General features: G+C 37.1%; 1 protein-coding gene across 1 annotated transcript in view; it reads left to right on the plus strand.

The window, feature by feature from the left end:
* The window catches only part of Galntl6 (polypeptide N-acetylgalactosaminyltransferase like 6), an 837,540-nt gene that overhangs the window by 728,616 nt on the left and 87,904 nt on the right, over window positions 1-21,020 (plus strand). Inside the window, exon 7 of the mRNA XM_048330738.1 lies at window positions 18,212-18,329. Within this exon, the coding sequence (XP_048186695.1) occupies window positions 18,212-18,329 (118 nt within the window). The remainder of the gene's footprint in view (window positions 1-18,211; window positions 18,330-21,020) is intronic.

The following is a 21,020-nucleotide window of genomic DNA, read 5'->3' on the forward strand; positions in this document are numbered from 1 at the left end:
GGAATTTTTGAAGAGGTACCTGAATTTTAGACAAGAGTTTTCTGGGCTTTTATAGGGACTTTAAAATGAGCTGATTCTTTAATGGATGGGTTAAGAGCAATTCTCTGAATTTAAATTGTATTCATGAGCTTGTGAAGAAGGGTAAAAACTATTGCCTAATAAAGTAAATTTCAACTTTAAGGGAGAAAGTGGCTCTTCAATTTCTTTCATTTGCCCTTAGCAAAAGTAGGTTAAGTGTAACTAGAAATTAATCACTGATGAATGGTTGTCCCTGATTATTCTGCTGTAAGTCCTTCTAAAGTACACACACACACACACACACACACACACACACACACACACACATCTTCATACATGCACATATACAAGCATACACACACATATATACAAACATATTTTAATGTTATTCACTTAATTTCTACTTCTCTCTTGGTGGATTCTAAGATGGAACAAGAATCCAAAATTCTTTCAGATTCTTAAACAAAGTCTATTTAATCTACTAGAAATAAAACTACAATGATGTTCAGATAAAGCACATGCATTAGCTTGGGTTTATAGAAATTTTATTTCCCTTTTTTCTCCTTTACACATTATTTGATGCTCTATTTCTTTGCTACCTACATTTGTGTCCATGCCCTTTATTTTAAAATATGTGAAGTAATTTTGGAAGGAGATAGATTGCAAAGTAAATAAAGCAAAACTCTTAGGTAAAAGCAAATTATCGGTGAAACAATATCCATAGAGTGTCATTGTTATAATTATAGTTGTGTTATTGACTCTCCTTGCCTGAAAGGATTTGAGCTTTGTTACTTTCCTAGGGGGGAAAATAGAAAGTTGGGAAACTATTAACCTTTGAGAACCTTTAAAATTTTTTTTTAAGTTTGCCATGTGCCACCAAGGGAACATTTCCAGACAGGGCAGAAAATTCATTAGACTTGAGTGTTTCAAATATCTATATCAAGGACAAGGACAGAATTGCTGTTATAGGAACAGGGCTGATACACTAGGGCAAAATAACTTCCATTTTTCTTCATCTGGGTCTGGTGACCCATTCCATAAAAATGCCAACGCTGCAGGATCTGATACAGATGAACTAGGGCTATGACATCAAGATAAACGCTGTTTGCTTGGGACGCCCCCATGCATAGCAGTGCAAACACTACATTCCTGATGATATTCTGCACCTCACACAATAGAGTTAGCAGCACTATATGGTTTTGATTTGAAGAGTTTGGGGCTATGTTTTTTGGTCTCCCATAGGCAAAAAGCTAAACCAATTGGAATTTTAGGTTTTAACTAAGGCATGCATTAGTCATTGAACAACAGAAGGGTGAGATGAACAGTGACCATATTATGACATATTTACCAAATTAGCTTCATAATATTTTTCAAATAAACACATGTATAGATATTTAATCATTTATAATATTGTAATATACATTAGTTTAGTTTTACATTGACTTTTGTCCGTTTCTCAATTTATCATCAGCTCTTCATTGGTTGTTCTCATCTCTTGGCTTCTAAGACATGATTTTAACTTCCTGCCTGCCTCTCTCTTTAGATTCTTTCATGAGACTTGAGTATCCTCATATCTTGAACCTTCTGTCCTCAGTCAATCTGTTCTGAGTCATTTCATCTGCCTTCATGCTGATGACGAGAAATCTGTTCCTATATACAGCACTAACTCAGGACTTTCTGATGAATCTCCACTCCTGAACATTCTACCATTCTATCCAATTAATGAATCCATTTGGATATTGAACAAATACTCACCAAACTGAATTCATAGTCTTACCTGTCACCTATTACCTATTACCTATTACCTTACCTACTGTCACAACATTTTCTAGTTTAAGACCTTCAGTGAATCTTCACTGTCTCTGCAATTATATTTGGGAGAGTGAGGAGAAAGAGAAAAAGAAACAAAGAAAAAGGAAAAAGGATAGAAGGAGAAAGAAATTCTGCTAGGCTTGATGACCCTCTCTTTTGGTTCAAACCCAACAGCCACGTGATATCATCAGCTCTTTAAATTCTCCCTCTAATCTGAGTTTTCTCATCTTTGAAATGAGGGTACCAATTGTACATAACTGGTAGGGAAAATGTAGGAATAAATCTAGATAAAGTACACAACACTTAGGCCTATGTCTGGCATGAAATTATGTGTTTGGAGCAATGTTATTGATTACTGTTGTTATCTGACAGAATCCTCACTCACTGTGGAGGCCTTCCCTCAAGCAGCATGTTCTAGCTGCTTTTCAGCTTCTTATCTGGCCAACCCTCTCACACCCTGTTACTCTCCTCCATGTTCCAGTCACTTCACCCACTGTGAAGATCTGCCCTGAAAACCTCTGCAAATACTATATGTCACATTCATTCATTTATTATCACAATTGAGATATGCCTAAGAATAAAAAGCATGAGTTATTAGTAACTACTAAAACTGTGAGTACCAACAAGAAATGACCAACAAAAACAGTATATAATATCATCCAGCTTACAGCTATGTTGTCATGACTGTGTTTTCCTCCTGTGTTTTAAGGGAATCGCCTCTAGTGTGTGGTTCCTGACATGGCTTTGGATATGCTGTTTGCTGAATGCCTGAAGTTCATGGATTTTAGTGAGCAGAGACCCCTGCATATGGTTTGCCACCCATAGAGAACTGAGAATTTTGAGACATTTTTGAGAATTTTGCTACATCAGGCCATCCAGAGCATGGTAGCAATGAGCAAAAATGAAGAAAGGGGCATAGGTTTCTTTAAAAGCCATAGGAAAAAACAACTTCGTCCATGGTTTGATACTTGCTTTGTTCTTTTCCTTTTGCTCTATAGTCTTAGTCCACATGGCCTGGACGATGTGTCCAGGACACACAGTGTCTTGTAAGCATTCTTCTACCTTGAGACTAAACCTTTAATTCTCCAGACAATATCCAGCTTCGTCACATGGCCAGTTTTTCTTATCTTTGTAGCACAGGCAGATACACCTGTGAGCTGTGACATTCAGAAAAATGAATGGGCTTCCTGTTTTTTGTTTTTTTCAGCTCTAAAGAACAGAGAACACTATGACCACACAGGAAACATGCCCACAGAATATGGTTATCTGAACAATACTATTGAAGTAAAAGAAGAGTAATAGCGCCTGAAAACACAGCATTAAGGTTCACATTTGATAAGTATTGGTCCATGGACAGAACTGGGGAGACGCCATCTCTTTCCACACCTACCATATAATATTGGCAAATGTTATATTGCAAGGACCAAAGAAGGGATCTTTGGGCTCTTTGAGTTGTATGTTAGAATACAGCAGTAGATAAGAGTGACCTTCGGGTTCTTTCTCTTCTATTTTGAGCCAAATTTGACTATTTAGAAGCCAGTAGTGACTGCAATTTGCAATTCCTCAAGGGAAGTATAAATGGATAAATGATTCAAATTGGGGAAAGTCTATAGAGAAATCATACACTTAGTGCTAACACTACCCTTCTCCATTTCATCTTCTCAACATCTTTATGAACTAGGAAGAGGGAACCATTATAATATTTGGGGAGATACAAATGATATGAATGGAAATCTCCAAAGAAGAACAAGTGTAGACAGTCCAAATGTTACTGTTTTGCCTTTTTAAGAACAGATGAAATCAGTTTTGAAGTTGCAGGTTAAAGCAGAACAATGTATCCATGAATCTTTCAGAGCTGTTTAAATTCCAGGAATTCCTAGAGCAAACATGTGTGTGTGTGTGTGTGTGTGCGTGTGTAGGATAGCAATATATCTATAGATATCAATATCTATATACATATAGATATATATTATTTTGTTGTTTTGCTGATAGAATAAGAAAGGAACACTACACTAAGAATCAGACACCTGCATTATAACCTGTCTGTGAAATTTGTAGTCAAAGTACCCCCCATTGGAGGCCCATGAAACCCAGGTTTTCATGACAACAGCATTTTATATGTCATCTCTGGTCTAAGCATGAGATGAAATTACTTACAGATGGAATTTTCTGTTTCAGAATTATTACCCTAAATCTAAAATACTGAGTACTTCTTTCTTTTTAATACTGAGATAAAAACCCCAGTGTTTGCCTATCCCACTGGGGAACCAAGGGTAAATGTGAAGAGCATAAAAAAAAAACACACTAGCAGGGGCTGGGAATATGGCCTGGTGGCAAGAGTGCTTGCCTCATATATCTGAAGCCCTGGGTTCGATTCCCCAGCACCACATGTATAGAAAATGGCCAGAAGTGGCACTGTGGCTCAAGTGGCAGAGTGCTAGCCTTGAGCAAAAAGAAGAAGCCAGGGACAGTGCTCAGGCCCTGAGTCCAAGGCCCAGGACTGACAAAAAAAAAAAAAAAAAAAAAAACCCTAGCAATAGAAGAGAGCTCATACTATCAGAATCCATGTCTTTTCTGCCCCTTTACTCATTATATATATGTGTGTGGGTGTGGGTGTGTATATATGTATGTATATAGCTACTGTATATGTACTATATATAACTACTGTAACAGGTAGCTTTGAAGCTTTATAGTATTTCTTTATTATATTGGGTCCAAAAAAAAAACCCATCTTTTCTTTATTACCTGACTATATCAGGTAATGTTACTTTACGTTAGCCCTGGACCTGAGTGCATTTCACTCTGATTTCCTTTCTGAGGAATAGTTCTCTAGGTTTGATACAAAATGAAAAGTTTGTTCCTCAACAATATTAGTCTAAGCTCTGTTGCAGAGCAGAGCCTCTCTGGTTTAGCAGAATTCAAACACCCCTGAAACACCTGTAATAAACACAAATTGGCTTGCTTGCTAATAAATCTTTCACCTGGTTATGGATATATGACCAGTTCATTTCAGGCAACTGTTTATTAGGCAACTGTAGCCAAGAATAGGACAAGAAAGCATTTATTTGGAAAATATCATGGAGTCCACATAAACATGTACGGTATGAACTATACAACTTGTGCATAGGGACAGAGGGAAAATTGGGAGAGATCAAGGAAAGAGGTAACATTGTCCAAAAAAATGTACTCTTTACCTGACTTATGCAACTGTAATCCCTTTGTACAACACTGTTATAATAAAAATAAAAAATGCATAAAAGAAAAATAAATATAATGCATATTTTTAAAGAGAAGTTACAAAAGGTGCTAATACAATTAAGATACATCTTTTGTATTGGCCTTAAATTTGTGTATCTTCACATACAACAACCCAGCATGTTTTGGAGGGGAGAAACTTTGGCTTTCTTTCAATACTAGATCATAAGCCCAGCCAGACTTTCTCCCCCTCCACCTCCTTTATCCCATGATTGAATCAGAGCCTCATACTTGCAAATGCTCTATTCTCTAAGCCAGGCTCCAGTCCTTTTGCTTATCCCACACTTCTGCTAGGAGCTAGCCGTGGACCAAGCCACCTTCACCTTCTGAGAAACTCGGAGTACAGTTAAGCAATCTTATGCCTGGCCCTCAGCCAGACTTTCTAAAACAGAACCTTCTGACTCTCAATTTCTGTACCTTCCTCTGGAGATAATGTGCTCTACCTGACACACTGATCCTGGATGCCTGGACATTTAAACTAGCTTCCTATAAATTGAACTGACACACACATGACAGGTAGGAGGAGGAGGTCTTCATGCGGTCCTAGGCTTTAGTCTTCTTGAGCAGGAAATAAACTTAGAAGAGAGGCTTCCTGGTAATAATATTTTGTGTCCCTTTTCCCTCATTCTTTTCCTGTATATTATCATTAAAAGAAATGTCATAGACTTCACAGTACAGTTTCTAGACTAACAGATAAAAAGAAGTCAAATGTATAGTCTGATTCCAATGACTCAAGTTAGTTGTGTGGTCTGTGTGTGAATATCTGTATCTGTACATAGGTGCATATATGGTATTGTCTGTATAGACAGTGATTATGGATTTTGCTTGAGGTGTAATTTTGTGTGTTACTTACCAAGTTCTACAAAGACAATACTAGATATGCACACATGTACAGATACAGATATTCACACACACAGACACACAACTATAAATGAAAAATCGGTGAGCAACTGCTAAAGTTCAGTGTTTTCTTAACAAAACTGTGACTTCTTACATAATGCTTGGGGTTTATCTGTATCAGTAAAAAGAATTTAAGTAGAGTTTTGTTCCTCTTCCTCTTAAGTTGCAGAGCAGAAATAGGAAGCAATTATGTAATTGAGAGGGGAAAAGCAACTTTTCCTCAAACTATTTTTAGGTTAAGAGTATGAATGAAAACAGCATCCTATACTTCTGATCTTCATGAAGCTTGATGGCCTTCCTCTCCATGAGGACAAATCAATGAAAATTTATCATAAAAACTTTTTGTCCATCTTAATTAGTTTAGGCATTATTCATTTTAAGTGTGATGCCCGAGTTAGCACTCCTGAACTTCAATGCAAATAGCTTCAAAACTGGCTGTACAATATAAGGAAATCTGAAACACAGAAAAGTGTGTGACTAACCAAGTAAATTATCATTCAGAAGTGAATAGCCTACTTTTCCAAAAAGCAACCATGAGAAACAGTATCAGAACACATTCTCCCAGGATGCATTTAGCACCTGTTTAAGAGTCAAAGCAGACATTTGACTTCAAAGTCAGGAATGACTTTTTTTACTCTTATAATGGTGACCTTCTGTCTCTGCTTCTACATGTACTTCCTGTTCAACTGGCCATCTTAGCTAGTCCTGGCTCACCCCAGCCAGCTACTCTGCACATTAATCAACAAGTCCTATACTTTCACCTCTTAAATATTTTCCCACGCATCTTTGTTCCCACAACACCAGCACAAAGCCTCCCTCTCCCCTCCCCTAAGAGAATGCCACTGTCTCTGAAGCAGGCCTCAGCTCTAGTACCATCAGCATCGAAGCCACCCTCTTTACTGACATCCAAGTACTCTATCAGAAACCTGAATGGTTTGGTCCATGTATTAAGATTTCTGAGTGGCACTCAAACCCATAGCCTATGAGATAATGATCTGAAATCCATAAACCTTCTGGCATTGGCAGTGCAGAAACAAGTTATCATTCTCTCAAATCTTTATATAGAATTTTATGAATCTATATAAGGAAAGACTGCAGCTCCCAGCAGTTTCCATGATCCAAGAAAGAATAAGAACTGAAGTCACAAGCAAAGCAAATTCATGTTGTTTTACATATGACAAGCACTCTTGATATTCGGGGTACTTCGCGGCAACCTGGGGACTTCCGCGCAGGCTGAATTCTCATGCAGTAGCTCAGTACTCCACAAATCATGTGGTCCACCAAATAGGATAGAAAATGCATGCTTTTTTATAAACCAGATGGCACCAGGATTGACAGGGCATCAGTTCTGCCCATTCTTTATGAGTCACAAGCGCCATCATCCCACCACCAAGACTTAAGGGCAGATACATTGATACACTTTCAATGGGAAAGGGGACTTCAATATTGAAGAATATGTTTCACAGCTACCACCTGCTAAGAAAGAGACAGATAAAATCAAATAGAGTAGAACAAGGGTGCTCTTTTTCTTTCCTACCATAGGGAGGTAGATGGTGATTTTTTAATGCATAAGCTTGATGAAGAGGGGTAAATAAGGTTAGGCTTTTGCCCAGACTTTTTTTTTCTAGGTACTTTGCTCAACAGCTCTTTCTTCAGATACTCATTTGTTGGTTTGTTGGTTTGTTTCTGGGGTTCTCAAAGTAGACCAGGCTGGTCTCTAGCTCAAGATTCTTCTGTCTCAGCCTCCCCATTGCTGGAATTATAGACCTGAACCACCACACCTGGCACTCTGATATACTTTGGAGAGTACACATGCAGTATACATTTATTAAAAACTAACTAGTCAATATGCAGCATTAAAAATCTATGCCACATTCAGTAAATTCTATGCCACATTCAGTAAATTCTAGTTTGATATAAACTGCCAGGACATTAGGCAAAAATTGCCTTTGAGTTTTATAATCAGTGTTGCAAAGAAAAGGCCCATTTTGCATTCCTTCCTCCTAAGATGAAGGGGTAATGTTTCCATAAGAAGCAACTGTCAAATGTTTATTAAATAAATGAAGCATAAAACAAGCTTTCCTGCAGTTTCATCCATGCTTGGATTTTAATAACTAGTATTTATCCCATGAATGAAAAGTTGTATTTATATCCAAGAAGAAAAGCTTCCCATTCTGCAGTGGGGATTTTTACCTTCTGAACAGTCTCCAATTACTGATGAAATAAGCAATTTGTTCTGCCATTTCACATCATTTCTGCGTTCCTTTTGATGTCCGTATTGATGGGAGATAATAGCTTGGACTAGGAAAATGGAGATCAGGGGAGAAAGCACCCTTCCATGGGGGAATGGAGATGGTGAAGAAGTAGTGGACCCTGACAAACCAGGTCACAAGACACAGAAGCCAGAACAAAGTGGTAGGCACTCATCAGCACAGTGCTAGAAGTCACGAGCTACCTCTGCAGCAAAACAGAGTGCTTAAGAAGATATGAGCATCATTTTGGAAAATGAATTGAGAAGCAAAAGTTTTGGGAGCCTTTGTATATTATAAAATCTCATCCGTGTTTTACATAAGAACAACAGGATACCTTATCGCACACATGCCAAGGCTTAAGTCCTATGACAACCATGGCCCAGAAGGTACAACCATGACCCAGAAGTTACAACCAAGGGATATCAAGCAGAATATGCTCATGGCCAACAGAGCAGCTTTAGCAGGTGGGAGGAAGGAAGTAGGCACATAGCCTTTCTGGACTAGAACTTAATGTGTGAACAAACTTGTTTCTGATCTGCAGTTGACATCCAGAGCACTCTCAGGAAAAAATAACAGAAATTCTAGAGGGACTTAAAGTTACTAAGCAGGTCATTCATCAGGCCAGTGAACTTGAGAATTAATAAAATCTTATTCTTACTGCTAATATGCCCTCATTTGTCCTTTCAGAGTGTACACTCTTCAGATGACATAAGGATTAATAACTAAAACAAACACTACAGTCATTGTTCTAACATGCAATACAAGATCATGACTAAAATCTATGGCCATTTAGAAATTAGAAATGAATGAATTCAATGAAATTAAATTACAGCTAATTAAACTGAATGTATAATTTGGGAATATATTTTTTTTAAAGCCAGGACTTGGGGTATATAGCCGAGCAATAGAGTATTTGCCTAGAATTTACAAGGTGCTGCACTGAATCTCCAGCAGAAGAGAGAGAGAGAGAGAGAGGAGAGAATGATTAAAGTCATTATGCTCTGTGTACTTACATGAGAATAGAACTAGGAAATAGAACTAGAGAAAGATACAAAGTAAAGAAAGAAAAGAAAGGAGAACTGAGGAAAGAAGAGAAAGGGGATGGGGGAGGGGAAGAGAGGGAACAGGGGAGGAAGAGGAAGAATAAGAAGAGAAAGGAGGGAGGAGGAGGATAGAAGGAAGAAGAAGAGAAAGAAGACAGAAGGGAAGGGGAGCAGAGGGGAACAGATCCAAAAGTATGCTTTGAGATGAAGCTTCAGTTTCTTCAATTATTCAGAGAAGAGTAAACAGGAAATGACTTTAAAAATAAAACATATTTACAGTTTATCTATTCTGAGAACTTTTGAAGTGGTTTCATCGGGAGAGAATAAGTATGTTCTACTATTTCTCGCAATAGAACATGGGTAGTTGTGGTATATTGTTGAGCAGACACCTGTTAGCGTGGGATTGTCAGAAAATGGCAGCTCAGTTCACACAGGGGAATCCATCCATCCACCCAGTGTGGGATGAGAAATAAAAGATCCAATGGCATGAAACACCCATACACAATACATACACAGACCATTTTAGCTATAAAAGAGTATCTGAGTCACACAACATCTAGGCTACGGACCAGAAGAATAAGACTGAAAAATACCTGCTCCATTTTTTCCATGTTCTTTCTGTACCCACTAAGATGCTGTTGACATATATATATATATATATGTATATACATATATAATCAAACTGAATTACAGAGAGGTTACAGTTTCATATATTAGGCATTGGATAAATTTCTTGTACTGTTTGTTACCTCGTCCCTCATTCCCCCTCCCCCTCCCCCTTTCCCTCCCCCCCAATGAGTTGTTCAGTTCATTTATACCAAACAGTTTTGCAAGTATTGCTTTTGTAGTTGTTTGTCTTTTTTTTACCCTGTGTCTCTTGATTTTGGTATTCCCTTCCAATTTCCTAGTTCCAATACCAGTATACCCGGTTTCCAATATACTCAGATAAGATACAGAGAAAGTGTAAGTACAACCACAGGAAGGTAATACAAGAAGATCATCAATAATAGTGGCTACAATTACATATGGCACGTTGAAAGTAGTTACAACAATCGTTTCCATAACATGGAGATCATTTCACTTAGTATTATCTTATGTGTTAGGGTATAGCTATTGAGCTCCTGTGATCCTCTGCTGTGACTTGCCTAAACCTGTGCTAATTATTCCCTATAAGGGAGACCATAGAATCCATGTTTCTTTGGGTCTGGCTCACTTCACTTAGTATAACCTTTTCCAGGTCCTTCCATTCCTTACAAATGGGGCAATGTCATTCTTTCTGATAGAGGCATAAAATTCCACTGTGTATATGTACCACATTTTCCTGATCCATTCTTCTACTGTGGGGCATCTGGGTTGGTTCCAGATTCTAGCTATGACAAATTGTGCTGCGATGAACATTGTTGTGCTGGTGGCTTTAGTGTGATTATGTGTGTGGTCTTTTGGATAGATACCCAAAAGTGGGGCTGCTGGGTCATAGAGGAGTTCTATGTTTAGCCTTCTGAGGAATCTCCAATCCACTTGCCAGAGTGGCTCAGCCAGTTTACATTCCCACCAACAATGGAGTAGGGTTCCCTTTTGGCCACATCCCCTGTTGACTTTTTATATCCAGACTTGTTTGTTTCTTTTTTATCTCATCTTAAAACCAATGCCAGTCACTGAAGATATGGAGGCAGCAGCATTTTAAGCAATTTCAGACTCATCAACTTAATGGAATTCTCAAACCAAGGCTATCATGCTATATTTATAGCTGTAGTTTGGTTTAATGCATTATATAATTTGTACTGACATATACTAGACTTCTTCCACCAACTCTTCATCTTTTCTTCACAAGGCATTTACCATTCTAAATATGAAATAGACAACAGAAAAAGCAAAGACAATTTCATAAAAGCTTCAAAACCACAACCTAATATTTTTATGCATTTATGTGTATGATAAGAGAAAAATTATAAATCATGATACAAAGTAGTAAAAATGTATACCAAGATTTATGATTTTATTTTCCTCCTCATTTGACCCAAAAGAGCTGAAATTCATAATTCTGCCACCAGCTTTTGAAAAACCAGCTGGCCCTATTTCTTTGCCTACTAACTCTTTTCAAACCATACCATTTGCATTTGTAAATCTAGAAAAACAGAAAGCTTTTTTTTTAAAGGAAGGGCCTTCCAAATGTCCTGGGAAATAAGTGGAGATAACTCTTCAAAGAATTCTTTTTTATTTAAATTTTTTATGAATGCTTATTGTTATTGTAAAGGTGATGTACAGAGGGGTTACCATTACATAAAGCAGGTAATGAGTACATTTCTTTTTGAACAATGTCACCCTTCCCTCACTCTCTCCCAATTTTTCCTTCCATCTCCACCCACAAGTTGTAGAGTTCATTTTCAGCATAGTGTCTGATGAGTCTCACTGTTGCAATTGTTCACCCTTTGTCCTACCCTTTCTGTGCCCCCATACCCTCCCAAAGACATATTAACAAACAAGACAAAAAGTAACTAAAATTAAAAAAAAAAACAAAGGGAAATAAAAACCTTTTGTCTCCATTTCCTGGAGTTCATTTCGATAAATATCATTTTATATGATCAAATGCATTTGGCTAATGAACCTTTCTGATCTCCATCAGTCTTGCTAGGTGAATGCCTAGAAAGCCATGTAATATATTGTGCCCATGTGTCAGGCGGACCTTAGAAATGAGGAAACTAGCCCAACCCCCATCTCCACTCAGGAGTGTTTATCAGTTACATAATGATATTGCTAGTACTTCCTTTTCAGGAACTTGAAGCTCAAAATATGTATAACAAACCCATCCCAGAAATCAGTTGGTTTGCAATTTGAAGGGTCACCAATTAAATGTGGCTCCACCAAGTAGTTTCCACCTGGTATCTTTTAAGTGGGGTGAACTTGGTTGGCCTACAACTTTCCCAGGTTTAGCACTGAGGTCCAGCATTCCAAAAGACCCCAGAGGCTCAAGCCACCTCAGGCAGTTGGTGGCTCAGTGACTGGTGATTCCATTGCAATCTGGACAGACTCAATTATATACCTAATCATGGGTGCGCCCCGCGGGGTCCTGTCTGTCTGTGTAACACAAGCAATTTCACCAGGTCACGGCTTTCCAGAGTGTTAAATATAAACTCCAATATATAAAGCAGTTTGTTGCTGTACAAACACATAAAATATGTGTTGATGTTGATGTTGAATTACCCAAGCAAGTGAATGTTGGAAAGTACCACACCCAAACACAGATACACAAAGCTATGACTCACTGCAGCCATTGTCATTACAGTCCAAGGTCAGCCCCCACTCTTGTTAGTGGTGCCCCTTGAGTGTCCAATCAGGACTGATCCGTCAAAGAATCCCTCACACCTTGGCTGTAGTCTCACTAATGATTGCCTCTCAGAAATAAAAACAGAGCAGCTGTTTCTTGCTATCTTGCTGCTGCTCACTTTGTTCCTGAGATAAAAAGACAAAAAGAGTGTTGCTGTCGAGTGCTGCCTAGGGTAGAGTAAAAAGACAATGATAATATGGCTTAGACCATTCACTTGTCCAGCAAAACTTTTTCGGAGAGTTGGGACATAGTAAGGCAGTCCAAATTTACTCAGGCCTGTTAGCTCCAGCCATTAAGGCCTAGGCTCTTAAGGGTTCAGCCTCCTCATTTATTCTTACAGTTTCCACATTACTTGAGCAATTTCCTCCTTTTTCATCCCTAGTCCCAAAATGCATAAGATTTAAAAAAAAAAAAAAAAGCAAAGGTTTCTGCCATTGTAATCAAACGTTCCTTTGCTTTATTCTGGTCTGCTGACAGGGCCCACCTCACTCATGGAGCGTAGAGTGATCTCCTTGTACAAGACAGTATAATATCCCTTGCTCACCCCCATGTTAACTTATTACAGGATTGTTTTAAGTATACAAAGATGGTATTATTTTCAAGATAAATGAAACAAATGAATTTATCCATATTTTTACAAAATTCTTATTTAACACCATGATTTCATAATTTAAAGAATTTCAGGTTTAAAAAAAAACGTTTTTTACAAAAACTACTTTGCTCACAATTGAATTCTAGTTGAAAATGATGAGATTTCTAGCTGTCAGAATTTTGAGTCATGGGCCAAGAAAAAAATTGCTGGTTACATAATTGAAGATTAGTGGCTCATCTTTATGTTGATTGACTTGGCTTTCCTGAATCCTGAGGGAGAGGTTGCCATTTCATTTCTGATCAAATCCACATCACAACCCACATGCCTAGAAGTCTCTCTATAGCCATGAAAATGAATGAAAGTTGAAAGCCAATTTATTTTCTAGGAGGCCAATTTGACATTCCATTTGGATTGCTGGAGCTAAGTTTTAATTGCTGATATATTTTCAAAGAAACCTTTCACATACGTTTATCTTTCATTGTGATGTGTTCTTTATTAGTCAACCCTAAAGACTACATGAGATGTAAAATTTCTAAAATTTGAATAATACTCTCTGCTTGAAAATGTGAGAAAGTAGGTAAAAGCACCTGGCAAGATGCTTTGTTTTAACTCCACCCCTTTTATTCAGATAGGAGGTAAAGAATTAACATGTGAAATAGAAAATATTATGAACTTGGACAACTGTTTGGAGTACTGAGGGGAATACAGGATGAACTTATAAGATCTAAGTATATATCATACTTGGAAAAGGCCAATTCTACACTATGACAAAGACATATGCAAATTGAGAACATAAAATATTTTCCCTGGTGCCAAATAAAGAATGGGTTGTAGTAAACTTTCATACTATAGTTCTCAATGATTTAAAACTGAATAAAAATTAGGAATGTATAAACTGCTGTACCAAAGCAAACTGGCCAGCCATAAGTACAACCAGAAAGCATATTTATTAGATGGTTCAGTAGCTTTAGTATTAAATAGGAAATTGACTTCCACTAAGTATTCAGAAAACTCACATAATTCAGTAGCCCGAAGAAAAAAAAAGAATCTTCAATAAGAACACACTGCTTCATAGTCACATTAATTTTAAAAAGCATCCTAAGGAGAGCACATGCTTTTGAACTGCAACACTCAAAGAGTGATTTGTGATGTTATAAGCAAGACTCATAAAATATATTAAAGTATTTAGAAGTTATATGGACATAGAACCACATTATAATATGTCTACAGCATGTTCACATTCCCAAGGAAACAAAAACACATTGTTTTTAGAAGAGATCAAGCAGATATAAAGATAGACAAGTCAGAGACGGTGAGAAACGGGACCAAGAGGGAGTGTTTCAAGTGATCCATTTTGATTTAAAAATCAAAATCAGAGAGTAGAAGAATGTGCTGAGAAGAATATACTGTTTTTCATCTCCACTGAGCAGAACATCTTTTCTCTTTAACAAGACAGGAATATATTCATTTTGATTTTTTTTTTTTTGGACTTCGGAGTAACATTGCCAAATAGTTGAACTCTGTGTGTGTTGAGGTCCCAAACCCAATCCACCTACACAAATATATAAGAAATATTTTCTGAATTTGGAGACTCGAATGGATAGTCTTAAGATATTTGGGAAGTAGAGATCTTGGAACCACTGCTCTAAGCCAAAACAGGCCTAAAAGTTTGTAAAACTGCATCTCAATCAGTGATTGGGTGCAGTGGCACATTCTTGTCATCTCAGAGGTAAAGGGAAGCACAAACAGACAGATAACAGTTCCAGTCAGTCAGGGGGTGTGTTGAGTCCCTATCCTAGAAAAACCAAATAGAAGGGGACTGGGATTAACTGACACCTAGTTACCAAGTGTGAGACCCTGAATTCGATAAAAATCACAATATTAAATGTTTCTTAGTTGCTTAAATGTAACCAAATACAAAACTAGTGCTTCTAATAGAATTTAAGAAATATATAAATATGATCATTCAAAATGGAATATTATTACTTAAATCTTATTAAACACTTTCTAATCTTTAAGTAGTTGTATCACACAGTTGCCATTTAACAAAGCAGTTTATGAGTCTAATGCATCTCTATCAATGTCACCCTAGATAATTGACTTATTAAACTACAAATGACACAATGTGAGATTTATAACTTATGTAAAAGTGAAGTATACAATGACTGGAGGAAGAGATGTTGAGGCATGTTATCAAAAACTTCAATTAGTATAAAAGAAAAGAAAAGACAGCAGATGGAACAAATAGAAAATGAAAGGAAGATGGTCGATTTAAATCTAACCAAATAGAAAAATTGTGTCAAATGCAAATCTCTATGGCCCAAATGAAAAGAAAAATGCATTTATATGTTGCCTTCAAGAATATCATTTTAAATATAAAGACACAAATAGTTTAAAAGATAGAAAAGTTATAAATACTTTTTCTGTTTTTCTGTTATTTTTACCAATAAGTCATGTTTATAGAATGCAAGAAAGAAAATCAGAAGTGGCTACATTAATATCAACACAAAATAGATGATAGATAAAAGAATGTTAACAAGGATGATAGTCATTTGGATTAATGAGGTCAATTCATCAAAACAGAAAAGCCCTACACATGTCTGCACTACTAACAGAGGTAGGCAGTACATGAAGCAATAAAACTGAATAGCGGGAATTAATTATAGGTTTCTATAGACTTCTCTTGACAACTGTAAAATCCATTTGAATTTATGTGTCTACATTAAACTAGCATATACTACATGGATTTTTTTTGTAAGAAAACAAACCAAACTCATTGAAAGTTGATGAGCAATAAATAGGGTGTTGAGAAGATGGGAGGAATGAGAGTAAGCCAGGAGTCAACTTGGTTATGTTCATTTGTGAAGTACCACAATGAAATCCCTTTGAACAATGAGCACCGGCCTAAAAATATCTGAACAATGCGAAGATTAAAAAGGGGCGCAAGTGGAAGGGGAAAGAGTGAATTTGGTCAAAATACTTTATGTACACATATGAAAATGGAACAATGAAACTTGTTGAGATTGTTTAGAACAAGGGGAGAGGAGATCATGGCAAGGGTGAGGCTAATGGAGGCACTTTGTACATATGTATGGATGTATCGGAATGAAAACACTTGTACAAGCAATTGATGCTAAAACAAACGTGAGAAAGCAAAAGGAAGCAAGCTAGTTGTGTTCCCCATAAAATATTTATAATGAGTCAATTTTAGACTGGCTCTCTCTATAATCATGGAACTTTTGCTATTAATTCTAGGCAGTGTGAATTGTAAAGGGCTTTGATCTCAGAGTTTGCAAAATCAAGTAAGAATACTTTTGTGTGGTGTAGGATTCTTCTATATGTGCTTGTGATGCAGGACTTAGAATTTCTCATGATATAACCAAACCCTGCAGAAGCAAAGGGTACAACTTTAATAATAAATAATGGAAGTCTCCAGCCCTTGTTTGTTCCAGATAGACATTTTGTGTGCAAAATGAGAAGTTAAGACTACTAGAAAGAAGAATAAAATAAGGATCATCTGATTTAAGAATTTTATTTCAAACAAAATTTTAAAAATGACATGACAGTCTTTGCATTTTCTGAATCCTGCCCACTGTTATATAGGAAGGAAGACAACTCTCTCTTCTGCTGCTTTTTATTTCTTTCAACTACATAGATCTATACCTTCAAAAATAAAACGTTTATAAACTAATTAGACCACCTACTATCTTATTATGTGAAGCACCTAAGATATACATTGCATGCAAATTTAGGTTTCTGTTTCCTAAGGACCCCATAAAATATTTCCAAGTTTAAGTCCTGAATCTCTAACTTGATGTGTTCACTGCAATGATATAGAACTTAAAATATGAAGCAATATTGAATGTTCTGCTTTGTTTCTTATAATTATCCTTTGTCTCAAAAAAATTTCAAAACTGTCACATTAACTATGTTGATGATAAACATTTTTGTGTATCTGCTCAGTCCGCATGATGTTCTGAGATTGTTTTATAACCTTATGTATACAGTTCACTCTCCAACTCTCCAACACTGAAACATAAAGGTAGAAAACACAAAGGCTTTGAAATCAGAGGACCAAGGTCCAGCCCCAGCTCTGCCACACTCTAGACCCAGCCTTGAGCAATGTTTCTAACTCCTCTGCCTATTTCTTCAAACTACACACAGGCATGCTTTCAAAGGATCCATCAAAGTAAGCATTCATCAAAGCAGTTAGCCAAAAGCTTTCACTTACAACCCAGCACTGAAAAATAAGAGCTACCTTCAAACTCAAAAAAAAAAAATCAGCAAAGGCTCACCTAAAGATAATATACATAGTGACATGGTAGAAATTCATTCCAACATTGTGGAATACTTGGAAATTATTCCTTAACCAAAAATGAATAGTTCTTAGAAAGAGAAAAGACCTGTTATTACAGAGTAACGTAATAATACAGAGAAAATGCAACGTAAAAAGAACTATTTTAAATTCCAATTTGGGGGTGTTAATTAAGGAACAAAATCTGGGTGATTATTTTATTCTGTTTCATAGTATTTCCATTTGACATGACATGTGCATAACGGATGCTCAATAAATGCATCCTCAGAGATTAAGGGAAAAACCTCATCCTAATGGTGCTTTTCAGCCTCTCTGTCAGATACTATAATATCTCCTTCAATGTAAGGAAAAACCACAATGCTAAATAACGTTTCTCAAAATGTCAGGTGCTAATCTTCATGTGTTTATCTCTAAGAATAATCAGAGCAAATGTTTGTTGTGTCCAAATCTAAATGGCAAGATTTTGTGTTCACAAAGACTCTTCTTCCATCCCTTCTCCCTTCCCTAGGTCCTTTGCAGTAAGAAGCCTTATGCTCTAATAATAATGACAATAATAACAATGATGATGATGCTATTGATGAAAAACTTCACATGATTGGCATATCTCAAAACTTGTTTTCTTTTCCAAACAAAACATCATTGCTTTTGATGTTCATAATACTGTAAAGATGGCCTTGTTTGTTTTTGTTTGTTCTCCAGGTCTCCTGTTATGGCTGGAGGACTCTTTTCTGTGAATCGAAAATGGTTTTGGGAACTGGGTGGCTACGATCCAGGATTAGAAATCTGGGGAGGAGAACAATATGAAATCTCTTTCAAGGTAAGCTGTCATAACCCTCTTCACACTGTGGCTACATCATTTGCATAGTCCTGGTAGAATGCCATCCTTTACCTTGTGATCTACATTGTAATATGAATTAAGGACATTTCCCAAGTGTGCTTTTTCAGTAAAAGAAGCTTCTTCCTTGGATGGCTCAGTAAGAAGATATGCCAGTCACAAAAAGAAATAATTCAAAGTCCCACTGCAGGTAGGGGATTTTCAGGGCCAACAGACTGACCAACTGGCTCCCCTGGCTAGTGCCTTCCTTGTAAAGCATGTAGAGCACATAGAAGAATTAAGATGCATGAAGAGGTATGAATTCAAATCATTGGAATTTCTGTCTTTTCTATTTCATGAACCACTGGCAGATCAGGGTTAAGTCATAACTAGTTATTTCAAAATCCAAATAACTAGAAAGCTAATTTAGAAAACATAAATGACAAACTGAAGCTCTTCTCCACAAAAATTCTAAATAACCCAAGTTTTGGTTCATTATTATCTGGAACTGCCCAGATCTCTATTTAGTGACTGATTCTCAGGAAAATTATAATATATACGTATATTATAAATATATATGTCATGTATGTGTACTGAATATTTATGATAAAAATCAAATATCAGGAATTATGAATGAAAATATTACCACAACATGGGAAGAGTAATTCCGCATAGCAAAAGAACCTGTGTAGGCTGGGTACTCCAGACTGTAATCTTAGCTACTTAGATGGTAGAGAATTGGGATCACAGTTTGAGGACAGCCTGGGCAAGATGTGTTTGAATCTCAACCAATGGCTGGGTGAAATAGTGTATTGCTTTTGTCTCAGTAATATAGATGAGCACAAATAGAAAAATGGTAGTCCAAGCCAGCACAAGCATAAAGCAAGACTATCTCAAAAAAGAGCGAATGCAGGAAGTAGTGGCAGAGTGATTCAAGTGGTAGGGTACCTGCCTAGTAAGTGTGAGGCATTATGCTCAATCCCCTAGTACCACCACACATCCACAAAGCAAGAAGGATACTCCAAACTTACAAAGTGCCAAGATGTATGTGTCAAAAGCACAATCTTCTAAGAGAAAAAATAAAGTGTATTTTCTTTTTCCTTTATCACAGTCATTATTTATATAGAAACAAAAACTGATTTTTGTAGCAAATCTCTTAAGCAAATCAACTCATGCTAATTACTTCCATTATAAAATCAAGCCAGTTTTTACTGAAACAAAGAAAAGCTATCATGAATATAATATAAGCCAAATAACAAAAGTCCAGCTAGAATTTTCTTAATTTATAAAAAGCAAATGATAAAAATGATTTTTTTGTGACACCTATGTTCAGAATGTTATATTTCCCTCAAAAGGTCATAAAATAAGCAAGGAGAAAGAGAAAGTAAGTGATATCATCACAGCCAGAGAAAGTAGGCATTATATCATCACAGCCTTTGGGACAACTAGAATTTTTATCCACACAATGTTGGAAATAACTCTCAAACATTTATTAAGTTAATGTATTGTTCCAAGAATCCAAATACAGCTAAATGCATGCCATATTTTTCTGCCAGGTGCTGATAGCTCTCACATATAATTCTAGCTACCCAGGAGGCTGAGATCTGAAGATTGTAATCCAAAGCTAGCCGGGGCAGGCTAGCTTTTTTTGTGTGTGTGGCCAGTCCTGGGCCTTGAACTCAGGGCCTGAGCACAGTCCCTGGCTTCCTTTTGCTCAAGGCTAGCACTCTGCCACTTGAGCCACAGCGCCACTTCTGGCCATTTTCTATATGTGTGGTGCTGGAGAATTGAACACAGGGCCTCATGTATACGAGGCAAGCACTCTTGCCACTAGGCCATATTCCCAGCCCAAGTCTGTAAGACTCTTATCTCCAAAAATCTACTCAGAAAAAGTTGTGGCATTGTAGCTTACTGATAAAGTGTAACCTTGAGCAAAAAAAGCTCAGGGACAGCACCCAGGCCCAGAGTTCAAGCCCCAGGAGCAGAAAAAAAAAAAAAAAAGATGTTTTTCTGCACTTTTCTAGGCATATATTGACATTTTCTTCCTGTGGTCCAGCACACTTTGTTATGGTGTACATGGCCAGAAAATAATATAGTGACAGTATTTGTAGAAATAATTTACTTAGGTAAATGTACCTAAGTACTTTATCATTTAAATATTTTATGGGTATTAGCTAACTTTAAATTACAATCACAAAAGGTGAATATCATCATTCCATTTTTACAGATGAAGAAACTGAGGCTTAAGATTTCTTTTTTCCAATCCTGGGGCTTGACCTCTGGGCCGTGGAGCTGTCTCCGTGCTCCTTTTTGCTCAAGGCTAGCACTGTACCTCAGCTGTACCACAGCTCCACTTCTGGCTTTTTCTGTGATTAATTGGAAATAAGAGTCTCAAGGTAACAAATTGTACAAGAAGTGTACCCACTGCCTTACGTATGAAACTGTAACCCCGCTGTACATCACTTTGACCATAAATAAGTAATTGTTTAAAAAAAAAAAAAAAGGGCTGGGAATATGGCCTAGTGGCAAGAGTGCTTGCCTCCAACACATGAAACTCTTGGTTCGATTCCCAAGCGCCACATATATGGAAAACGGCCAGAAGGGGCGCTGTGGCTCAGGTGGCAGAGTGCTAGCCTTGAGCGGGAAGAAGCCAGGGACAGTGCTCAGGCCCTGAGTCCAAGGCCCAGGACTGGC

This window comes from Perognathus longimembris, chromosome 21, assembly GCF_023159225.1.
Source record: "Perognathus longimembris pacificus isolate PPM17 chromosome 21, ASM2315922v1, whole genome shotgun sequence".
In the NCBI taxonomy this organism is placed as follows: domain Eukaryota; kingdom Metazoa; phylum Chordata; class Mammalia; order Rodentia; family Heteromyidae; genus Perognathus; species Perognathus longimembris.